The sequence below is a fragment of the Macrobrachium nipponense genome, chromosome 23 (assembly GCF_015104395.2).
Source record: "Macrobrachium nipponense isolate FS-2020 chromosome 23, ASM1510439v2, whole genome shotgun sequence".
NCBI lineage: Eukaryota > Metazoa > Arthropoda > Malacostraca > Decapoda > Palaemonidae > Macrobrachium > Macrobrachium nipponense.
Window position 1 is genome coordinate 8,908,749 of NC_061090.1, and position 22,676 is coordinate 8,931,424.

At 38.9% G+C, this 22,676-nt stretch overlaps 2 protein-coding genes across 2 annotated transcripts in view; both read left to right on the plus strand.

Annotated features, from left to right (window-relative positions):
* The window catches only part of LOC135195941 (zinc finger protein 219-like), an 18,955-nt gene extending 18,472 nt beyond the window's left edge, over positions 1-483 (plus strand). The window contains exon 3 of the mRNA XM_064222447.1: positions 1-483. This exon is cut by the window's left edge and continues 303 nt beyond it. Within this exon, the coding sequence (XP_064078517.1) occupies positions 1-483 (483 nt within the window).
* A 16,942-nt stretch (positions 484-17,425) lies between these two features.
* The window catches only part of LOC135195952 (zinc finger and BTB domain-containing protein 24-like), a 30,664-nt gene continuing 25,413 nt past the window's right edge, over positions 17,426-22,676 (plus strand). The window contains exon 1 of the mRNA XM_064222457.1: positions 17,426-17,548. Within this exon, the coding sequence (XP_064078527.1) occupies positions 17,426-17,548 (123 nt within the window). The remainder of the gene's footprint in view (positions 17,549-22,676) is intronic.

Sequence of the window (22,676 nt, forward strand, 5' to 3'; positions counted from 1 at the left end):
GACGTTTTCGGAACTTCAGAATCCAGCGATGATATAATTTTCGAGGGGTCGACGTTGGGAGACAGTTCTCAAGAGCTGACGGTTTTGGGCGCGAATCCCCTTTCGTCAGTTGCAGGGTCTTCGTCCCAGCAAGCGTCCACAGGAACGAGCGAACCTGCAGACGAACGCTTACCGGGGTCAGACTACTCAGCAACTGACCAGCAGCAATGGAAGCAGCTTTTTGGCTATGATGCCAGCACCAGCAGGTACGTCTGTCAGTGGTGTGGCAGGAACTTCGACAGGATCTCCAACCTCAAACGCCACGTGCTGCTTCACTCTGGGATCAAGCCTTTCAAATGCCTCTACTGCAACTATCGGGCAACTCAGAAGGCCAATGTCGTGCAGCATGTCGCGAGCCGACACCGGGACGAGATGAGAGCCCTGTTGAACAACAACATCAACGTAAACGACATGCTCGTGCCCACTCCTGGAATGAAGAGCTGAATTAGGGTCAGGTGCTGGAGAAATAAAGTCATTCGTTCAAAAGGATAGATAATGAGAAGTATACTGTCGGTGTCGAGTGTTCTTGCTATGTCAAGTATTTTTTATTTACACGTTTTGGTGCTCTATTACAGCAATTATATTATGTATATAATCATACAGACTTTATTTTTCACAAAAGTCCTTTGGCCATAAATGGCTCGCTTATTTATAAACTTATATTTTAATAATTCCTTCCCCGACTTTAATACTTAGAATTTATTGGTTTGTGGTGTATAGATTTTATTTAATGAGAGCGGCAATCCTTAAATTTGAGAATATTTTCATAGAGGATCATAGATGGTGAAAAAACATTTCCTTTTCCTGTTTTCAACTGTAATTGTGATCTGTGTTCATCAAATGTCGTCAGTTGTCGTACAGGTGTTGGATATATGTTATAAAGTCAGGAGTAAGATTTTTTATATCCTTCTTTCACAACCACCCAGAGAGAGAGAGAGAGAGAGAGAGAGAGAGAGAGAGAGAGAGAGAGAGCCCAGTTAGTCCAATCATATTGCACGTCTTTTACCATAACGACTAGAGAGTTAGCAATCTAGTGCCTGTACCTAGCTCAGGCCAAGTAGAATTTGGGAAAGTGGAGGCAGAGAGAGAATTCCAAGCACTGGCAAAAGAGGAGGAGAAACAGTCAGTGAGTCGAATATTCCCGGAAACTTTGGACATTCCATCGGTCTTTCAAACATCGTCGTGATCAGGCAAGACGTTTTCAAACTCCAGGATTGATTTTGTCAAACACGAAGGTCTTATATAACAAAATTGAATCTGTGTAAAACGACTTTAAATCTATGAAAAATAACAGAAACACTACGACGCAACCGAAAATCGACTGATCATAACTGGAATTCTAATGACGACCACATAGAGGTGGTAGTACCGTCAGTGCACCTCACGCTCTGTGCATTACTATAGGCCTTACGTAAGGTTGTTCTCCGTTCATATTCTCTTTCTTTTATCTTCCTTTCCAACCTCTCCTAACATTTGATTCGTCATGCAACAGCAAGGTTCTCCTCCTGGTGGTACTCCTATCAGACCTTTTCACTGTCAAATTCCATTACAGCACTGAATGACTTCATGGGTCCCAGAGACTCCTAGATTCTTTTCTTCTTTTTTCATGACAACAGAAATGCTGTGGAACGTGAGAGTAATTCGTGGCACAGTTGAGACCTTACGTGACACCTGAAGTTCTTCATGGATGGCATGGGTAAGAAATAGAAATTCAAGGTTGAGCATAGTAAGTATAAGACTAGAGTCTTATGGTCTAAATTAGAAAATATCTGGTGACGTTCAGGATCGCACGGAGAGACTATAATCGAGTTGAACCAACCATAAAAAAGGATATTATATCCAATCTTAACAGATAGTTACCATATTAAGTTTCAAAGGAAATAGGAAAGTTTGAGCCATGCTAAAGTTTTCACCAAATAGTCAATGACAAGTGAGCGTCACGACCCCTACTTTAGTTACAAAGTCAAGTTCTTATCAATGCTTTCATCACCAAAGAGTAGATATTACTGTTCAACGAAAAAAAAAAAGTGGAAGCGTTAGAGAGACAGGCGTTAAATTCATCTGCCATTACGTAGTTCAAAGTTGTACAGTGTTAGGGTATGTATGTGTATATGTAAGTAGTATGTACAATTTTTGTATGTCTTATATAAATGAATTCATATAGAATATGAGTGTACCGTATGTATGGTCTGATTACGTAAAGGTCGGACAGGCGTCATTAGTTGCTCGATTTGAAAACCCCCTATTTTTTTCTTTGCCTGTTTTCCTTCCTCGCTTCTCTTATGAGATGTCGGAAAACGAGAGGCATCACCACTTTCTTGCTAACATCATAATCCAACATTCTGTTTGTGATTTTTTCACGATATTGTACTTTTGACGTAATACTGTGATCATCCGTTTTATCATATTATTTCCACTGGATAGGCTAATACGTCCGGTACCGCTGTTGTGTCCAACCAAATACCAAAAACCTCTTATACGGAGAAGCAAATGAAGCTCTGACTGAGGAGTAGCCTAATGGTCTTTACAAAAACTTGAGTCAGTTCGCGTTTATGACGATCATTAAATGTTTAATGTAGCTGAAGTACTTATCTCTTCAACACGAAGTATTAAGTAACCCAAAAGCTAGCAAGTGGGTGCAGTTAACTCTTTTTTTTCTTTGGATGTGGGGGGGGGGGGGGGGGTGGGGGGGGGGGGGGGGGGGGGGGGGGTGGGGGGGGGGGGGGGGGGGGGGGGGGGGGGGGGAAGTCGCATTTTTCTCAATTATTGCTGTGTCCTTCAACCGAGAATGTTCTTCGTTCTTTGCCGGTTAATCTGCATCGACATCTCGCCCAGTCCCCAGTTACTGAAGCTGAAAATACCGTCATTAATGCTGGTCAATTCGTTCCACAGAATCTGCTTTTTTATAGTTGAACGTCTTTTCCTAGAAGTGGTCGCGAGTTCGATTCTCGGGCATTCCACTGAGGGATCAGAGATGTGTATGTAGTTCTGGTGATAGAAGTTCACTCTCGAAGTGGTTCTTCGGAAGTCACGTAAAGCCGTTGGTCCCGTTGCTGAGTAACCACTGGTTCCATGCAGCGTAAAAACCTAGAAGTGTCTTTTTTTTTAAATATGAATACGTCCACGTGTGTGTGTGTGTACATGTACACATACTGTGGGCGTAATATTAATTTTGGATCAGTTTTGTGGACGGACACTGTTGCTTACATATTAATGGGAAAAACAAAATACACGAGCGAATAGCTCTTTGCTACAGGCGCCCATGTCAAACTGAGATGAGTGCGTACTGTAGGAATACAATATTCCAATTTTTTAATAATATGGAATTTCATTTTGCGTTTTCGACAGTCCCTTCACCATGCGATCTATTTTCACCAGTAAATTTTACAAGAAAATACCATACAGACCTGAAAGAATATTTATACCCATAACCGATGCAGAAAGAGTATGAGCCCTAGTGAAATTTGCCTTATCAGCGTATGTATCATAACAGTTAAAACTTGACTGTTAGCATTATACATACTGTGCATGCATCAATTAAGCTTCCGTACACCTCTAATAAGACGCTACCAGGACCTTCCAAAACTAAATCTAAGGGCGCGTTCACACCAAGGTGTCGAGATTGATCTACATATCTTGGTCAACACCGCAGTAAAACATGTCTTTAACACACGTTGGCAACTTATTACATACATATCACAAAAAGGTCGTTGAGGAGTTAGGGATGTGTATTTCTGGTGACAGAAGTTCACTCTCGACGTGGTTCGGAAGTCACGTAAAGCCGTTGGTCCCGTTGCTGAATAACCACTGGTTCCATGCAACGTAAAAACACCATACAAGTACAAGTACAAAAAGGTCGAAAAAGCGTCAATGACCGCATGTAAAGAAAGTTCTGGACAAACGATATTAAATAGCCTGGTTATGAGCACCGGTAAGTCGATGACCTGTATACAACCTTTTCGGGTTGTGTGCGATATGTTACCGACGCGCGTTTACGACGTTTTACTGCAGTGTTGAGGCAGAACGAAGACAGAAGACTTGATCAAGAATTAAGGAAAGTAAGGAGAAAAGTTATGTAGCATTGAATACTTTATTTGAAGAGAGGAGTGATCTACTTATTATATACTATTAAAGAGGTCATTTTATTAGGTTTTGGTGTTGACCTAGATATTTTGTTTGAATCTTTTGCTAAAGTGCACAGATTCGCAGAAGACGAATGTTATATTAATCCTGTAATATAAAAATATGTTATGCTGCAGGCTATGTTAATATATGTACTTTAAACAACATGAGTTTGGGTCCGTATAAATTTTTACCTGCATGTGGTGTAGTTCTATATTTAGTTGACCGGCAATATTGCATTAGCATATTTTTGTTATACATAATCCTATGCACCGGTGAGGATTTGTAAACTGGCTTTGTCGAGAAAAGTTCGATATCTTACTGAAAAGTAACCGGAATGTCATAGGAAAAAAAATCCTGTACCTGGATGCAAGTGGACTCTGTACCTGAGAGACCATGGTTGTTCTTTTATCATCTCGTCTTCCGTGTACTCTTCTGCGAAGGAAAAGCGATAGATATTTGTTCCGACTTCTACTACTACTACTGCTACTACTGCTACTAACGACTATACTGTTGCAAAATACTCCTATCGCCCCAGCCACCAATAAGTACAAGGCTCAGATTCCACCCAACAGTAATTACAAGGCTCTAATTTCGCGAATCTGAAGTTTTCTTCGTGTAATGATATGCATGCGAATACGTCCTATCTCCCCCCGCCCCCCCAACACCCCCGGGCCAATTTACAGTGGTAGCAGCGAGTTACCCAGGCCGTTGGTTATGAGATAGCCTGATGCGCTTGCACAATAATCCTTTACTGTGGTTGGCATATTATCATCTGCACTTTGTAGTTCGTGATATCATCTTTTCCTATTTTCGTCCAGCTGGTTGGTTGCGTTATCCACCACTCTCTCTCCTCTCTCTTCTCTCTCTCTCTCTCTCTCTCTCTCTCTCTCTCTCTCTCTCTCTCTCTAATATATTTAACACATACATACATACTATATATACCGTATATGAATAAATATTGGGTTACGTAGTTTATTATTATTATTATTAAATGTGTCAAATAATGTTATTAAATTATTATATAAATAAACTCACTGTACAGTAGCTGTAAGTACAAATATTAAGTATAATAACGTTAGGATGCTTCTGTAAATATAGTGTGATGTAAGTTCAAATTTAGCTTAAGCATTTGTTCCAATAAACTTAAAAAATCCTTGACTTTTCTTTTTTTAGGTGTAATACACTTTTTTTAACAATAAACCAATAATTTATGAAAATGACTGTTTGTTTAATTAAGGATAAGGAGAAATGTGATGAAAATGACTATTTGTTTAAAGTATGTGAAGGATGATGAAATGGACCTTTTGGTTATAAAGGATAAATGGAGAAAGGATGGAAATGTATAAAATTTTCCTTTTGTTTAAAGGATATGGAAAAGGATGATGGAAATGACCTTTTGTTTAAAGGATATGGAGAAGGATGGAAATGACCTTTTGTTTAAAGGATATGGAGAAGGATGGAAATGACCGTTTGATAAAGTATATGGAAAATGATGATGGAAATGACCTTTTGTTTAAAGGATATGGAGAAGGATGGAAATGACCTTTTGTTTAAAGGATATGGAGAAGGATGGAAATGACCTTTTGTTTAAAGGATATGGAGAAGGATGGAAATGACCTTTTGTTTAAAAAGGATATGGAGAAGGAGGAAATGCCGTTTGTTAAAGGATATGAAATGCTGATGAAATGACCTTTTGGTTAAAGGGATAAGGCAAAATGATGATGGAAATGACCTTTTGTTTAAAGGATATGGTGAAGGATGGTGGAAATGACCTTTGTATTAAAGGGTATGGTTGAAGGATGGTGGAATGACCTTTTGTTTAAAGGATATGGAAAATGATGATGGAAATGACCTTTTGTTTAAAGGATAAATGGTGAAGGAATGGTTTGGAAATTTTTGAAAGCTTAATTAAAAGATATAGAGAAGGATGGTGGAAATGACAGCTTGTTTAAAGGATATGGAAATGACCTTTTAAGGATGTGGTGTAGGATGATGGAAATGAACTTTTGTTAATGGTATGGAGAAGGATGGTGAGGATGTAGGATGAATATATAGACTCCTCCTTTTCATGATGGTTCCTTTTAACGAGACATTGACAAAAATACCTCGTGACTGATCAAGTTAGGCTTTTGTTTGAGAGAAATAGAAATGCGGAGTAAGGAATGACCATAGCCATCGGTGTTGTGAAAGTAATGAGCAGTATTACATATAACTTGAGTGCTCCACACCGGTAAAAATGATGGTAATGTAAAAGAGGATCGAGAAGACAAGTCCCCCCCATCGCAGGGACGCTACGCACCGCTCTGAAGCTCGTACCAAAAGTGATTCTGCGTATTATGAAGAGGCGCAGTATATATATAGCGACCCCGACTAGCGATGGAGCTAAGAAGAAGGAGAAGAGGACTGCATTGTATGTAATGTTAGTTAGGAAAATTAAGATAGTTATAGAAAAGGAGAGAGAGAAATCCACCTGTCTATCAGTGGATATTTCTCTCTCTCTTTTTCTATATCTTGATTTACCACTGATTTGCTTGACTTGTCATATTGGGTGTCCTGGCGCCAAATGTCATTCTTGTCTCCAGTGCCGGACCTTTGGCCCTAATGCTGGGATTCCATATAATCTTCCGTTATCCTAGACTAACAGTTTAGCACTTTTTCCTTAACCCATTAGAAATTTCGTCCGTCTCCTTAAGGATTAGACAGCACTAGTTTTCTGCGGGCCTGTGAACTAGAATTGCAGTTGATTAAAGAAACACTCCGTTGACTTCATTTTCAGCTTCATAATCATCATGGATATAAAGCCTTGATATATTGAACTTTATATTAAAGATACAAAAAATTCCCACCTAAGTCACAGTAATGTGTTTGAATGTTAAATTTAGTGGACGAAAATCGGAGTGAAACTAGCAATGCGTTTATGCCACATGCATCCATTGTCCGCTCTGTCATTACACATAACTCAATCTTGTATGTTTTCTTGCAGTCTTTAGTTCTCATTATTGGATTAAATCGCTTTTATTATCAGTTTCTAGACTTCATTCATCTCTGTTTTCTCTTTCAGTCGTTATTCCTAGTTTTCATTCATTTCAGTCCAAGTCGCTACGCCTTATTCACTTACTGAACGATCAGAGAAATTGCAACTTTGGCAAACTATGATGTTATCCAATGTCCTTAGTTTGGAGAAATTGATTACACAGTGATTACATGGCGGGCATGGGGCTCCCACTGGGATAGTGTCGTTAGCGCACCCCACGTGGGGCATTGTAGTACTCCCGAAGGTTGTTTACAGCGTCCCTTCGGTGCCTGGTTGAACCCACCTTTTAGCCTCTTACTTTACCTCCATTCCAGATTCCGTTCCTTCGTCTCACTGGCCAACCACTCCCTTTTTTCATTGACTTCTGTGTAGCTTAGTTCTGTAGCCTAATTTTCATTCATCCGTCAAGCTGCCTGCCATCTGCATTCAGTACCTATATAAGATGACCCAATTACGACAGATAAGGAATAGAAGATCTGATTAATGCAACAGGACATAAAGGAGATGAACGAATAGTGAGACAACCGTGCAGTCCTTCCTTCAGATGATTATACATTTATTCATGAACATTTCTCCTATTCAGCAACTTTGCACCTGCATCTGTCCATTCTCTGACTTCTTGCATCATTCCACTGTAGAGATTTTTAAAATTAAGTCGATGGCGGGTAATAAACTGGTACCGAATCTCCACGGAAGACTGACTGATAATGGTAGTCCATTCTGAGATTGAATGAGAGAGAAAAAAAGTAGGTGGTGTAATATAAGAACTAATGATTGTACACAAAACCTAAGACGACCCAGAGACGCCGATGAAGAAAGCAACCGTTATCATCAGAGACAGAGAGCTTACGTTATTTTTAAAAAGCCACCCTCCGTCCAATGAAAAAACTAACTTATGCGTAGCTTAGTGGGTTTGTGGTAACGTCACTCTTTCTACGTGTATGAATTCGAATCCTGTAAGGGAACGTTACATTTTTTCGTTTATTTCCCCTTCGGATTCAAGGCTTTCACTGCCGATCGTATTCAACAGGTTTGAGGAAATCGAGAAGTTAACAGATCTCGGTAATTATTTGAGAATGTGTGGTGCTGAAAGGACAAGAGTATTCTTAAAGTCTGTAACAGAACGTCCTCTGTCACGTGTTATACTGGACGTATTTGGAAGCTAGAATGACCTTATGTTCTTATTCTCATTATATACTATATTGTAAGGAGAATGATGGTTTTCGACGAGCGCAGAATATTGCAGATTTCATTAACACCAAAGTGAATAACAGTAGGGAATGAAATGAGTAATTGAACAGACAGGATAAAGATCTTGGGTACATTGTTGGTAGCAACGGAAATGAATTTCCACGTGAGAGAGAATATTACGTACTGTCTTATAAGGTAAAAGTAAGGGGACGACGAAGGGAATATCAATGTACCATAGCAACATTTCTCTTTCTTGATCCAGTCCTTACGATGCCTGGTACTAAGAGAACGATTAGTCAGGTTTGGTAGGTGACGCAACGATCTGCCGCCTTGCAGATACGGTGGAAATTGATCATGAAGTTTCGCTGATCAGTAATCGTTAGCTTTTTGCATACTTTTGTGACCACTTGCATTTATCAATTTTTCGTTGTTATGTTTTATTGACATATTAATTTTGTAATTTTCTGTGATTACCCTACATACGAGGGAAATTTATCATGAAGGCATTTTTGCTTGGCAGTTCGTTCTACCTTGAGCGATACACAAATTAAGGTGATTTGCTACACTAAGCTGACAGTGAGCACCCTGTCGCCAAGCAACTACGTCACTGTTCTGCTGTATTGCGTGTATGGTTGGCCATATGGAGATGAGGAGGGGTGTATTATTCGGGGATTGTACCCGAGAATAGAGTGAGGGGAGCAGCAAGCTGTTCTGAGGTTTAGTTGTAGACCAAAGGCCTTATAAAATAAAACGTACATTTCTGTTGGAATGTATCGTGAGGGTTTTTTGAATATTTAATTTTTTTTTTAATCAAGGACATGTCACCTTAGTTTCTATCCAACACAAGCGGTAACATTGGCAGCCAAATTTTACAAATTCTATTTTTTTCCCTGATAAATGATCAGTTGTAAATCAAAAGAAATTGGTAGAAGTAGAAGGATCCCCTTCGACGTAGGCGCATCACATTTTTAGTAATAGCTTCCCTCATGCTCCTCTAAGTTAAGATGACGCTTGTGAAGATCGACAAACAAAGTACTTTAAATTTTAGACACCGCGTAGTTCCTCGTTGGACGAGAGGTTTTCGCGCTCGGCCACCAATCCGGTGGTCCGAAGTTCGATTCTCGGCTCGGGCAACGCGGAATCAGAGGAATTTATTTCCGGTGATAGAAAATCGTTTCTCGATGTAATGTGGCTCGGATCCCACAATAAGCTGTAGGTCCCGGTGCTAGGCGACCAATTGGTTCCTAGCCACGTAAAAATAACTAATCCTTCGGGCCAGCCCTAAGAGAGCTGTTAGTCAGCTCAGTGGTCTGGTGAAGCTAAGATATACTTAACAAGTTAACTTAGACACTCCGTAGCCACCGAAGAGGTAGGCTGTCAGCGACCATAGGCATTTATTTGAAGGTTGTTCGCAGAGTGGCTTCGGTCCCTAGATGCATCTACTCTAGCGTTTTCCTTTAATTCCATAACCAGTTCCTTTCTTCCATCTTGCCGTCCAACCATTGCGATTCCTTCCTTTCTCAGTCTTTAACCGCAGAATGGTTGAAAATACGGCAGTACTTGGCTTTATAGCCTCATTCTCGTAAAGCAAACAGAACAGTACATATCTTTTATATGGGGGAGAACGAGCTTCGGCGATAAGAGCGTGTTTCGGAACCGTATGCAAGATTATTTTAGACTAAATACATGGGAATTGTTTCATGCGTTATTTGGACTGTTTCTCCTCCTCCTTCCGCCTCTCTCCCCCTACACCACCACCCCCCATCTTATCCCACCCTGCCCTTCTCGTGCTCCTCTTTGTAGTCTACTGAAAATTCTACATGAAGTGGTAATGTTGAGAATCCAAGTATTTTTATATTATTTATTTGTTTATTATTATTATTATTTTTTTTTTTTTGCATTTTCCAATACTATAAGGTATAACAATAAAAAACTGCATTACGAAAGTTTGAGGGATTTACTCAACAAAAACTGTGTACAAGTTTATTCTTCCGCCTGACATTTTTTATCATTAAGCTAAGATTTCCAATTACTAGTTATACGAATCTTCTTGTATTGTCTTTTGCCTTATTTATGTCAGTTTCTGCTCCGTAAAGAACGTTTAACGTCGAAAGGTCTCGCAGATCCTCCTTCGTTTATTTTTCCTTCGTGGCATATATCTTTATTTATGGATTTATCACGTTCCTAACTTTCGTGATTGAGTAGAGAGAGAGAGAGAGAGAGAGAGAGAGAGAGAGAGAGAGAGATACAACACAAAAACCACTTGCTAGACTAAAAAGTATAAAAAGTAGAAGACTGAATGATTCGGAAAGGAGGGAGAAGCAGAAGCAGCGAAGAAAGCCGGCTCAAGCCAGACACAACTGTACAGAGGAGGTGCGACAGAGTGCCCAAGTTCAACTTGGGCACTCTGTCTTGGGCCAAAAAAGCCCTTTACACGAAATGCTTATTTTAGAATCGTTATTTATTAAGTAGTTAGTGCCCAAGTTGAACTCAAACTCCATCTGTACAGTTGTGTCTGCTTCTCCCTCCTTTCCGAATCATTCAGTCTTCTACTTTTTAGTCTAACAGGTACCTTTTAAATTGCTTTGTTTTTATGTATGTTTTTTTATATATTTATTGAGACTCTATGTGTGTGTGTGTGTGTGTGTGTGTGTGTGTGTAGTGTTTGAGTATGTGTATGTATGTGTATGTGTAGTGTTTTGTGTGGAATTATGTTTACTGTCACTAGTGCTGTAAGAAAACGGTTCTTTTCTTTTTATCATTAAAAATAATTTTGAGTGTATTAAGCCCGATTATCTCTCTCTCTCTCTCTCTCTCTCTCTCTCTCTCTCTCTCTCTCTCTCTCTCTCTCTCTCTCTCAACGTAAACACTGCAGGCATAATTAATCTGTTAACTGTTAAGCGAAAGCTTTTCCTCTTACGATTTCTAATTAATTTTGGCCAATCCGGGAATGTTTGCGTTAGGACAGCAGAATTTTGTGAAGGTATGCGTATTGACATTGAAAATGAGGATGTGCATAAGTTTTTACGCATTTATAATAGAGGCCATTGCTGCCTGTCATATGTATACTACCGTGTGATTTCTGTGTTTGTGCAATCATATGTCATAAGTTTAATTAGAATTGATTTTTAGTGTGACGGCATTTTTGTACTTTTTTATTGTTTATGCCTTATTTGATTTCCATTGTTTGATTTTATTATCAAGGCGCACAACACGATCAAATAAAGGAGTTTGTTTTAATGCTAAAATGCTAAATTTCACTGTTCTGCATTAAGTATTTTAACTTCCATTTGTATTTTTCTATGAAAATGATTAATACACTCCATGAATATTATAATGAAATATAAATCCTGAGTGTTTCACAGAATTTTTTGTGTCAACTGAGTCAAGTGATTTTTCAATCAAAATTATTCCGCAAACCTCTTCTGTGGCTGATGCAGTCTCCTTCTCTCACCCAAAATCTGATTAACAGTTGCGAGTGACAAGGCTCACCTTAACTCAAACGTTATTGAAAATCGGCACAGCTTTTCGCGAAATCTTGCTCACAAAGAGACAAAACATACTGACAAACCGAACCAAAAGTATAACCTCGGCGAAGGCAAAAAGTGAAAAATTTTGCGAGAATTCATTTGTATTTTATAGCATTTAAATGGCACGAGTGTAATTCATCAGTAAAGATGGTTTCCTAAACCCAATGTTGGTTTCCAATAGTAATGTTAACTCCAAGATACAGTGTTATAGAACCCTTGTTTTATGGATGACATTAGAAGCATGGAGAGAAATTCCTGTATCATACTGTGAATGGCAACATCATCAGATATGTTTATTTTCTTGTAGGACCGAGGCACGAGTGTTGCAACATCGCAGCCTTCCCAAGCAAAGAAGTTCGTGGATTATAGCGAGAAATCATGGCATGCAATCAAATCACCTTGCGAGTCCTCTCTCGTGACTCATGCCGTCTTCTCCCGCCCCTCGAATTCTGCAGAGGTCTCTTACCAGTCCCACGCTGACTCGTCGGGAATTTTTAGCCAAGGAAATGCACAGCCCTACGAAAGTCCTACTGCTGCATTGCCTCATAAAGGCAGTTTGCCAGTAAAACTGTTGCAGGACTCCAGCAAGAGAGAAGCGTCTGTCGAAGGACTTTCGGGGCCAAACGAAGGCACGGGAGGGACGTCAGTGGATCCCTTGCAGTGTCCCTGGTGTCAGAAGGTGCTCTCGAAATCGTCGAACCTCAAAGTCCATATCCGAAGGCACACTGGTGAGAAGCCTTACCAGTGTCTGTTCTGTCCTTACTCTGCTGCCCAGAAAGTTCAGGTTATTAATCACATGAATGCTAGGCACCAGGGACCTCCCAACACCTTTTAGGGAACTCTAAGGTAATTCCCAGAGCTTTATTTCTGTAGTGAGAATTAGATATTATTGAATTGTTTTGCTCAAAACTCCTGCTTTATTTGGAAGTAAAATATCCGTAGTTTTAGGCAGTGAAAAATAATGATTTTGTATGCCGTACGTTTCGCGTAAAACTTTCTTCTATCACATGTTCACATCTTATTTGTTTCCTTTATGTTATTTTAGCAACAAAAAAAAAGGACAAAGACTATGCAAGTCAACATTGCATAAAGCAAATAGTCACACTGATTGTTAACAAAGAAACCTCGACATAAAATACACCAATGCATTAAGTGAATTACGACCTATCAGAGGAATGAGTCCAGCAAAAAGCTGAATAATTATATTATAAAAAGACAACATCATATTTGGAATCGAGCGACAGTAGCTTGACTTTTCTTATACTAATTGGTACATGAATGCAGTACATAGGTATCGAAATCAAGGTAATTTTGTACTCTCTCGAACAGCACATTGATGTTGCCAATTTCTGACAGGTAGATGAATGACAACAGCCTTAGGGTAAAGTGGATTTCTACAAGTCTCAAGATAAAAAAGTTTGTGACTAATAGCATGTATTACGAGAAGTTGGCATGTTCAAATTTTAAAGTTGCCCAAGGCTGAAGTCTCCTTTGTCCTGACGGACAAGTCAGACAGTTTCGAGTTAACTGAACAAGGTTGTTGCATGATTGTCACTTAAGCACTTCAATTCGTCCATGACCTCTGAGTCGACATTTTACAACTGGTCTCTGGCAAGGAGTTGGAACACTGAAGTAAATTAATGTGTCAGTGGATGTAAAACTTTGTTCTAGAAGAGAATTACCAACCCTGCTGTCTATGCATACCCTTCTTATGTGATAGCCCCATGTATTTGAGAGCGTTTGTGTTAGAGAGGAATATATTATGTGAGGTTTAATCGAGAAAAGTATGCAAATGCAGTGGCAGTCTCACACGCAGCTCCTCAAGTTAGGAATGTCACTTCTTCCAGTAACTAATTAGGTCTAACTAGGAGGTCATGAGAAAGTTTAATTAAACACTCTCTACTAAATCGCTGCTCTTAGTCGTTCTGGGTGGCAAGAGCAGCTACAAGCCTTAATATTCTCTCTTGGGAGGTAGACGAGATTTCAGTTCGTTGGATTTTCGTGAGATTGGTCACTTTCAGTTGGCAGTCTTTTCCTTTCAGTTACTGTAAACGCGTTCGAGAACTTTCGTTGTAATCTACTTTCCTTTATGATATCATTTGCATTGTCGAAGTGACATATATAAATGATTGATCATAATTTCAGAAACTGTATTTAATATATTCATCTAGTTTTATATTTTGTATTGTGCTGAGAGTTGCCATTCATGAGCCAGAGACTAATTTCTAAGGTTTGTGCGATTTTTTTTTTTTTTTTTTTTTTTTTTTTTTTCATAAAAGAAACACCCGTCTATAAGATGTTTTAGTTGATCCAGATCTAAGTCAAATCCAAATTACTCCAAGAAAGTTATTCAGGTTATTAAACTCGGGACATATAAATTAACTTTAAATTATTTTAGGTAGTAATTGGTTCATGAACCAATTACCAAGTGATCTCAGTCCAGATTTTGGACGTGGTGGCCCCATTCATGTAATAATTCCCCTCTTCTTACACTCACCTTCACTTTGAAAGCTAAATCTGCCGTTGTAACATTAACACACCTGTGAGAAGACTCGTTGACCTTAAATATCGTATGTACGGTACCTTTATTTACTCTTTATTTTTTTTTTGAAAACTCTTCTTTCAACATTGATCTTAATTCTCTGATCTGTTATTGCTCTGGAATACTATCAACTGATTTTTAATTTTTTTCAACTTACATACTTCTTGTCACAAGTAGTTGCAATGTTCTTACTCCCATGCTAAGGTTCTTTACTTCATTGACTTCAGTAAACATAAGAGAGAGAGAGAGAGAGAGAGAGAGAGAGAGAGAGAGAGAGAGAGAGAGAGAGAGAGAGAGAGAGAGAGAGAGAGAGACTTTATTCCTCTCAAACAGATGAAGGAGGAAGTGAGAACTTTTCTGCCCACTAACTCAACTTCAAAATGCCATTCCTTCAACTCTTCTTTGAGTGGGGATATCGTAAGTTCAGTGTCTTCAAGAGACAGTTTGTACCTGTTTCTCTATCTTTTCTTCTATCCAGTTGTTTGATTGTTTTATATGAATACTTGAATGAACGTCTCAATTGTCAAAATCTCACTTCTGTCAACATTAATGTACCGAGGCTACTTCAGACTTGTTCTGGGGGACAGCTTAATTGTAATTGCTAAATTGATCTTAAATAATAGGTATATTGTTAACAAATTAGAAGTTATTTTCTTCTTGTTGGACCTGTCCATACCTGTTTGGAATATCGTCGTCATATTATCTTTTTTATAGGTACGGTTTCAGTCATTGTTCTGTTGAGCTCGATGGGAGGGTTCTTCCTCCTATCAGGCATCTTCGAAGGGCCTGCCAGGCCTCTTCTCAAACTTCTTTCTTTGGAAATTAGTAATTTCAGTGCTATGCTGTGACTTTCTTGTGATTTACTTCTGAAGGTGTGGATTTGTCTCCATTCGTCTGGTTTCCTCGCTCTTTTTATCGTTCTTCCTTTTATCTATCGTTTCTTCATGGTCACCTACTGGCTTTCCTCTTCCTAGGGTAGAAAAGGTCATCTGATTTTCTATTCTCTTGTTAGCTGCCAGTTGACTGATTTATTTATGCATTGATCCGCTCATCTCTCTCTCTCTCTCTCTCTCTCTCTCTCTCTCTCTCTCTCTCTCGTGTGTTCAGACGGTTGAAAAAACCTTGTTTTTGCTTAAGAAATTAATTTGGTTTATTTGGAAGTTAAGTAAGCTGATAAAAAACAAAAGAATCCTTTAAATTTCTATTGATTCTGTTGTTACTTTTGATATATCAGCTTAACCATCGTAGATGAAATTTTGCATTGGCCCCTATTTGACCCAAGGAAGGTTTTCACATAGGTTTCAAACCCGTACCCGCATCCTCCGGTGTACTTTTTTTAACAGTGGGTCCCGGCAAAGACCCAGAGCCACAGGATAACATTTGGGACTGGTGTGAAACATGGAATTTCGGGAACTTAGCTTCGTAAACTTTCGCACTCAGTGTCGGGCTGAATAATAACTGGAATAACATCTCCTTTTAATTATTTTGCCGTGTAAAGTATGAGTACTATCACTGAAAATGCTTTTCTTTCCTGTGATTAATAATTCTGTCTAGAATTCATTGCTTTAAATAAACATGTTAATCAAAACCACACAACTAGATACTTCCTTGATAAGGATTGTCATTCAGAGTTTTCCTGGGCAGTGCTGGGTTGGTCTGCCAGTGCTTATATATATAAATATGCACACTCAAACAGACAGCCAGCTACAAATGTCATTTAGTAGAAAATTCGCTGTATCTCGGTAATATTACCGAAGGGGAATTATAAATAAAAGCGATTCGTCACCTGGCGGACTCGACACCCGTCGAGCGGCGAGAACAACGACGTTTAGCTTAGTCAGTTATGATTCCCCTTCGGTATCATTTCCGAAGTAGAGCGAATTCGCTATCAGACAACATTTGTGGCTTACTGTTTGCGTTTATAAAATGTCACGGAGATGTGATAAAAATTCACGTATGTATGAATGTATGCATGCATAGTGTAATGAACTAAACAAAAACAGAAGCATATGTGTAGTACATGGATACATACATACTTACATACACACATAAAGCCTCAGTGGCGTGGTCGGTTTGGTCTTGGCCTGCCACCTCGGTGGCCGCGAGTTCAATTTTTCCAGCATTCCATTGAGGGGTTAGAGATGTGTATTTCTGGTGATAGAAGTTCACTCTCGACATGGTTCGGAAGTCACATAAAGCCGTTGGTCCCGTTGCTGAATAACCACTGGTTCCATGCAACGTAAAAACACCATTCAAACAAAAAAAACATACACACATACATGTGCGTAAAGAAGTCAGCGCTTTTAGGTTGTGGTGTTAAATACTGAAAAAGAGAGAGTGGAACAACTGACTTGATTGTGTCCAACCCATGCTGAGATGATTTATAGCTATTTACTATTTTTAAAAATTATCTGTGTGATCGATTCATCGTAAAATAATCTATCATGTGATGAATAGTTAGAAAACAGTTTTATATTTCATTAAATTTTAAATTTGTAGCAAGTAGTTGGTTCAGTGTTTTTTATCTTTTCTCCATAGGTAATTATATAAAAAATGTACAATAGGATAAAAAGCTACGGTGTTCTATATTCGTTTAAATGGCCATTCACGGCATTACTTAGAACATTCTTCGAATGCAAGTAGGACGGCTTTCAGATATCGTTGGAGTCAAGAATTTTCAACGTCAATCTCATTGATTCCTTGAAGTAACAATAAAATCGCCTTCTGAAAGAAATTCATGTAGTATTTGAGTTCCAGCTTTTATAATTTATATCATGGAACAGACTTTCCATAGTTCATTTTTTTCCTTTTTTTTTCTAGGATGTCTGGGATGATAACACCCTCCAGCCCTTTGGCAGGCAAGAGCATCTGCCGCAAATATATATCTCCCAGCAGCAGCAGCAGCTGAAAGAGAGAAAATTTCAGTGCCCCTTCTGCTCAGTGTCCATGAATCACCGGAACAACATGCGGAAACACGTTCGGACCCATACGGGCGAAAAGCCCTACATCTGCAAGCTGTGTCAGTACAGAGCTCCCAGAAAAGACATGGTGGAAAAACACGTTTTCCTGAAGCACCCCGGTCGGGATGTAAGCCTGATTGTCTACGAGAAGTCGTCGTTTTTGTAGTGGAAGCTACTCGAAAGCGAGGTTCGTCACTGCAGAGTTATGAGGGGTGATGTAATGACGATCAGTGTTTTATCATGCGCGGAAGCTCTACACTTTATACCTCCAGTGTGTCAGTGTTGTCGTTATTATTTTTCTGATTTAAAGAGCTCTGGAATTTATGTATTGTAAGCCTGTGAGATAATGTATTTAAGCTATAGATTGTATGCTAGTGATTATTCTGTTATACTTGTGATATGATGTGAATGAACCATCCTAAATAGTGTAAGAGGTAAAGACAAGATATGAGTCAGCCATACTGGTATTTTCTTCATTACAACCTTTTTTTCTGAACACTTGCGTCAATAAAAGATGATTGTGGAGGTTCCAGATATGTAACACCAATTAATGGACAAGAGGCAATTAGTCCAAGATGGAGACAACTTTATCATGAAACTCGACAGAAGAAATGGACATAAGGACAATACATTTCATGCAATCATCTTCAAAATTTAATGCGAGAGTCCTTTACTGGTTTAGAGCATACCAAGCTTTCTTCACTTTTATGCCAGTTCAGTTCTTCAGTTATACCCTTTTTCTAGGTCTTCCTACGAGACCTTTTTTTTTTTTTTTTTTTTTCTTTTAATATAACCTCTTTCACGCCAACCGCCTCTCTGATTGAATGTTTTTTTTCCATTTTATCTTGTGCTAAATGACCTCAGTCTCTGAGATCCGTTTCTTTTCCAGCTTCTGGATGCTGCATCTTTCAGTAACCTCTTCATTTGTGGTACAATCTCTCCAGTTCGCACCAGCTATGAATCTCAATAATCTATGGCTCGCCGTAACAAAAACTGCTCCAATACTTTTTCACGCGGCTGTGTGTGATCACCTTACTGATAAAATGTTCCTATTTACTTCTTTAGAAACTCCTCCGTCCTCTTTGTAAATGCCCATGTCCGTGCTGCATAGAGAAGCACAGATTGTGTGAGAGCATCCTTTATATTTGTATTTACCAATACCCCAACAACATTCGCTGTACCGAGGCTGATGTTACTCTTTCCTACTCATTGCCCTTTCGACGGTGACTTCACACATAATCAGTTATGAATGAAGTGACCATAATGCTACAAACGCTTGGTTAACGTCTGGTTGTCTTTCGAATAAAGATACAGATACAGTTATCTCAATGAATGGTGGAACGTGTCACTCAAATGTAGGAGGGGTCATAGAGGGCGACCCAGTGCCGAATGATCCTTCTCGAATGAAGAGGCAGGGGCCGAATAAAGATAAGGGTGTGCACTGAATAACCAGAAAGGTCGTCACCATATTAAAAAGGAACTTGTGAGTCAGTCTCATGAAATCATCGCATAAAAGGAGCCCAAAAAAGGGCAGAAAGAAAGAAATCAACTCACTGTCCGTCAGGGGTCACAGCGATCATTGCCAGAGTCAATCGATTACATAACCTACTGACGATGTGTTGAAAAATAAAACGCAACAATAGAAAATGAATGTTAATTCATGCCCCTTGAGTTCTACCTGCCCCAAAGTAGATTTCATGGTGGTAGCGTCAGTGCGTGGCTGCGCTATTTGCTCCAGAGTCCTTCCAGAGACACTTGTAACAAATGCAAGGGCTCCCTGGAAAAAACACTGACATACCTCTCTAATGAAAATGGGATCATGAAGGAAACCTATAAAGGAAACATATGGGTCCAAATCAAGTAATCTGAAGCGTCCTCATCGAATTAAGACGGAGATGAACAAAGCTTAGCATATAAATAAAATAAAATAAAAAACATTAACCGAAGAAAAGGGGGATAGAGACACGGTATAGGTGTAGAGGAAAATTACATCTCTGTCCTTATTTCCTAACGCCACTTTGTCTTCCATAGTGACAAGAGGTAGCTAGCATGGCCAGGCATTCCATAACTGAGTAAGTGGGTCTATATGACGGTTCCATACAACTGCATTTATACATTCAGATGATTCAGGTCTTATAAATGGAAGCTTTCTTACACCATACTGAATATGGAAAGCATGTAGATGATTATTTAGGAGAAGTTTGTACAAAATTTTTTTAACCTGAATACAGCCACTCAAGGAGGAAAACAATTGTCAGTTGTGTTATAATGGGTATTATCAGTGATGCAGTAGTTATCTTGGACGAAGGCATGGTTTAGTATTTAGGATTAGATACTGGAAAGGTTTAATCATCTGTAAGCTGAATGAGTTGTAGTTAATATAATTGTTTCTTTCGGACGAAAAGGTATAAAGTTTAAAGCTAGAAGCTTCGAAATTGAATGTATTTAAATGTAGCTGATAGATGGAAAGGTCGAAGAGATTAGTGAAAGAACAGGAAGGGCTGCTCTTTGCAAACTAGTCGAAATAGTTGAGTAATTCGTTTCGATGTGAACAGTGGAAAAACCTGACGTGCTCAAGATGTAATTATTCATATATGGATGTTATGTTAATGAATGCCATGATTATCCTTACACTCTCTTCCCACCTGATATTGAATTTATCTTATCACCGACCTATGTATATGTATATATATATATATATATATATATATATATATATATATAGATATATATATATATCTATAATATATATTCCCTTGTATGTTACTAAGTAGCGTGTGACAATATATTCATCTAAGGGCACAGGAAAAATATTAAAAAGGATTAGCAAGCGCTTTCGTCTTATTCCAACACGCTTTCGAGGCACAGTGCTCAATGTTTAACACGTGTGTGTGTTCAGCTGAAGTCCCAGGAAAAATAAAAGGAGTACCAGGCGCTTTCGTATTATTTCAACACATTTTCGAGTTACAATGCTAAAAACACCGGGAATATCTAACAAAGTAAACATTGAGCACTGTGCCTCGAAAACGTATTGAAATAAGACGAAAGCGCTTGCTACTCCTTTTTTTTTTATATTTCCTGTTGCCTTAGATGAATATATTGTCACACGCTACTCAGTGAAATACAAGGGAATATATATATATATATATATATATATATATATATATACATATATATATATATATAATAATTATATATATTACATATATATTATATATATACATATATATAATTTTATGTATATATATATATATATATATATATATTATATATATATATATATATATATATATATATATATATATATAGTTAAGGTCGGTGATAAGGTAAATTCAATATCAGGTGGGAAGAGAGTGTAAGGATAATCATGGCATTCATAACATCTTCTTCTTCTTCTTCCCAGCTTGTTCCCATTTTTATATGGGGTCGCCGTTTCGGATGAGCCGTTTCCATCTATTTCTATCTTGTGCTTCTGCCTCATCAATTCCCTTCTCATTTAAGTCTCCTCACACAGTCCTTCCATCTCTTTCTTGGTCTCCCTCTTTTTCTTCTTCCTTGCACCTCCACCCCCATAGTATGTCTCCCAGCGTGGTCCTCATCTCTCCTCAACAGGTGTCCATACCATCTCAGCCTCCCCTCCTGCACTTTCTTTGATACTTCCACCACCTTAGTTGTCATTTCTGATCCTATCCACTCTTGTTACCCCAGACATCCACCTAAGCCAAATTCATTCTTTCATTTCTGCCATATCCATCTTCTTCTGCTCTGCTTTTCTCATGCTTGCTGTTTCCAGTACCATACAGCATTGCTGTTCTTACCACCGTCTTGTGAAATTTTCCTTTTAACCTAAGCGGCACTCTTTTGTCACAAAGAACTCCGGAGGCCGCTCTCCAGTTGTTCCAGCCTGCCTGTACCCGATGTTTTACTTCTTCTTCCATACTTCCTCCAGCGTTAACAAAAGATCCCAAATACTTAAACTTATCAACTCTCCTTATTTGCTCTCCACCAAGCTGAATACTTTCTCTATCATCCCCCTCAGTGGTGGTACACATATATTCTGTCTTGGATCTACTTATTCTCATTCCTCTGTCCTCCAGTACTTGTCTCCATCTTTCCAATTTCACTTCCAGATCTTCCCTGCTCTCTGCACACAGAACAATATCATCCGCATACAATATGTTCCATGGTACTGTCTCCCTTACTTCCTCTATTATAACATCCATCACTATGTTAAAGATAAATGGGCTCAGAGCCGACCCCTGGTGTAATCCTACTCTCACCTCAAAACCTTCTGTCTCCCAACACTGCTCCTCACTCTGGTAAATACATTCCGGTACATCTCTTGTATCAATCGCACATACTTCTCTGGCACCATCCTCTCCCTCAGGCTCCTCCATACCTCTTGTCTCGGGACTCGGTCATAAGCCTTTTCAAGGTCAATGAATACCATATGTAGGTCCCTTTGTCTTTCCCCGAATTTCTCCATTATTTGCCTCAGACAAAATATACCATCTGTTGTTCCCCTTCCCTTCATAAATCCCATCTGCTCTTTACCTATTTGTACTTCTTCTCTCAGTCTAGCATCTATCATCCTTTCCAGTATCTTCAAAGTGTGGGACATCAATTTAATGCCCCTATAATTACCACACTCTTGGACATCGCCTTTCCCTTTAAAAATTGGGATCAATATACTCCCACGCCACTCATTTGGTATCTTTTCCTGTTCCAGGATCTTTATCATAAGATCGTACAGTATATCCACTCCTTCATCTCCTAATGCTTTCCATGCCTCCACCGGGATCATGTCTGGTCCGGTTGCCTTCCCATTCTTCATCTTCTTCAGTGCATTTAGTACCTCTTGCCTAGAAAACCTCATTACCATGCCAATGTTCACTTGCCCATCCTCTCTTATTAGTCTATTATTTTCTTCATTTAACAACTGTTCGAAATACTCTTTCCATCTCTTCACAATGTCTTCCTCCTTTCTAAGCACTACACCCTCTTGATCCTTTATTTGTTTGATATGTGTTATATCTTTGGTGCTCTTATTTCTAGCCTTTGATAGCTTGATCATCTTCTTTAATCCTTCCTTTGTCCCCAGCTCATTATACACATCATCATACGACTTTGCTTTAGCTTGGGCTACCACCTTTTTCACCACCTTGTTTTTCTCTCTGTACCTATTTCTGTGTTCCACTGACTGTGACTCTTCCCATCTTTTCTTTGCCTCCTTCTTATCTTTTACTACTTTCTCA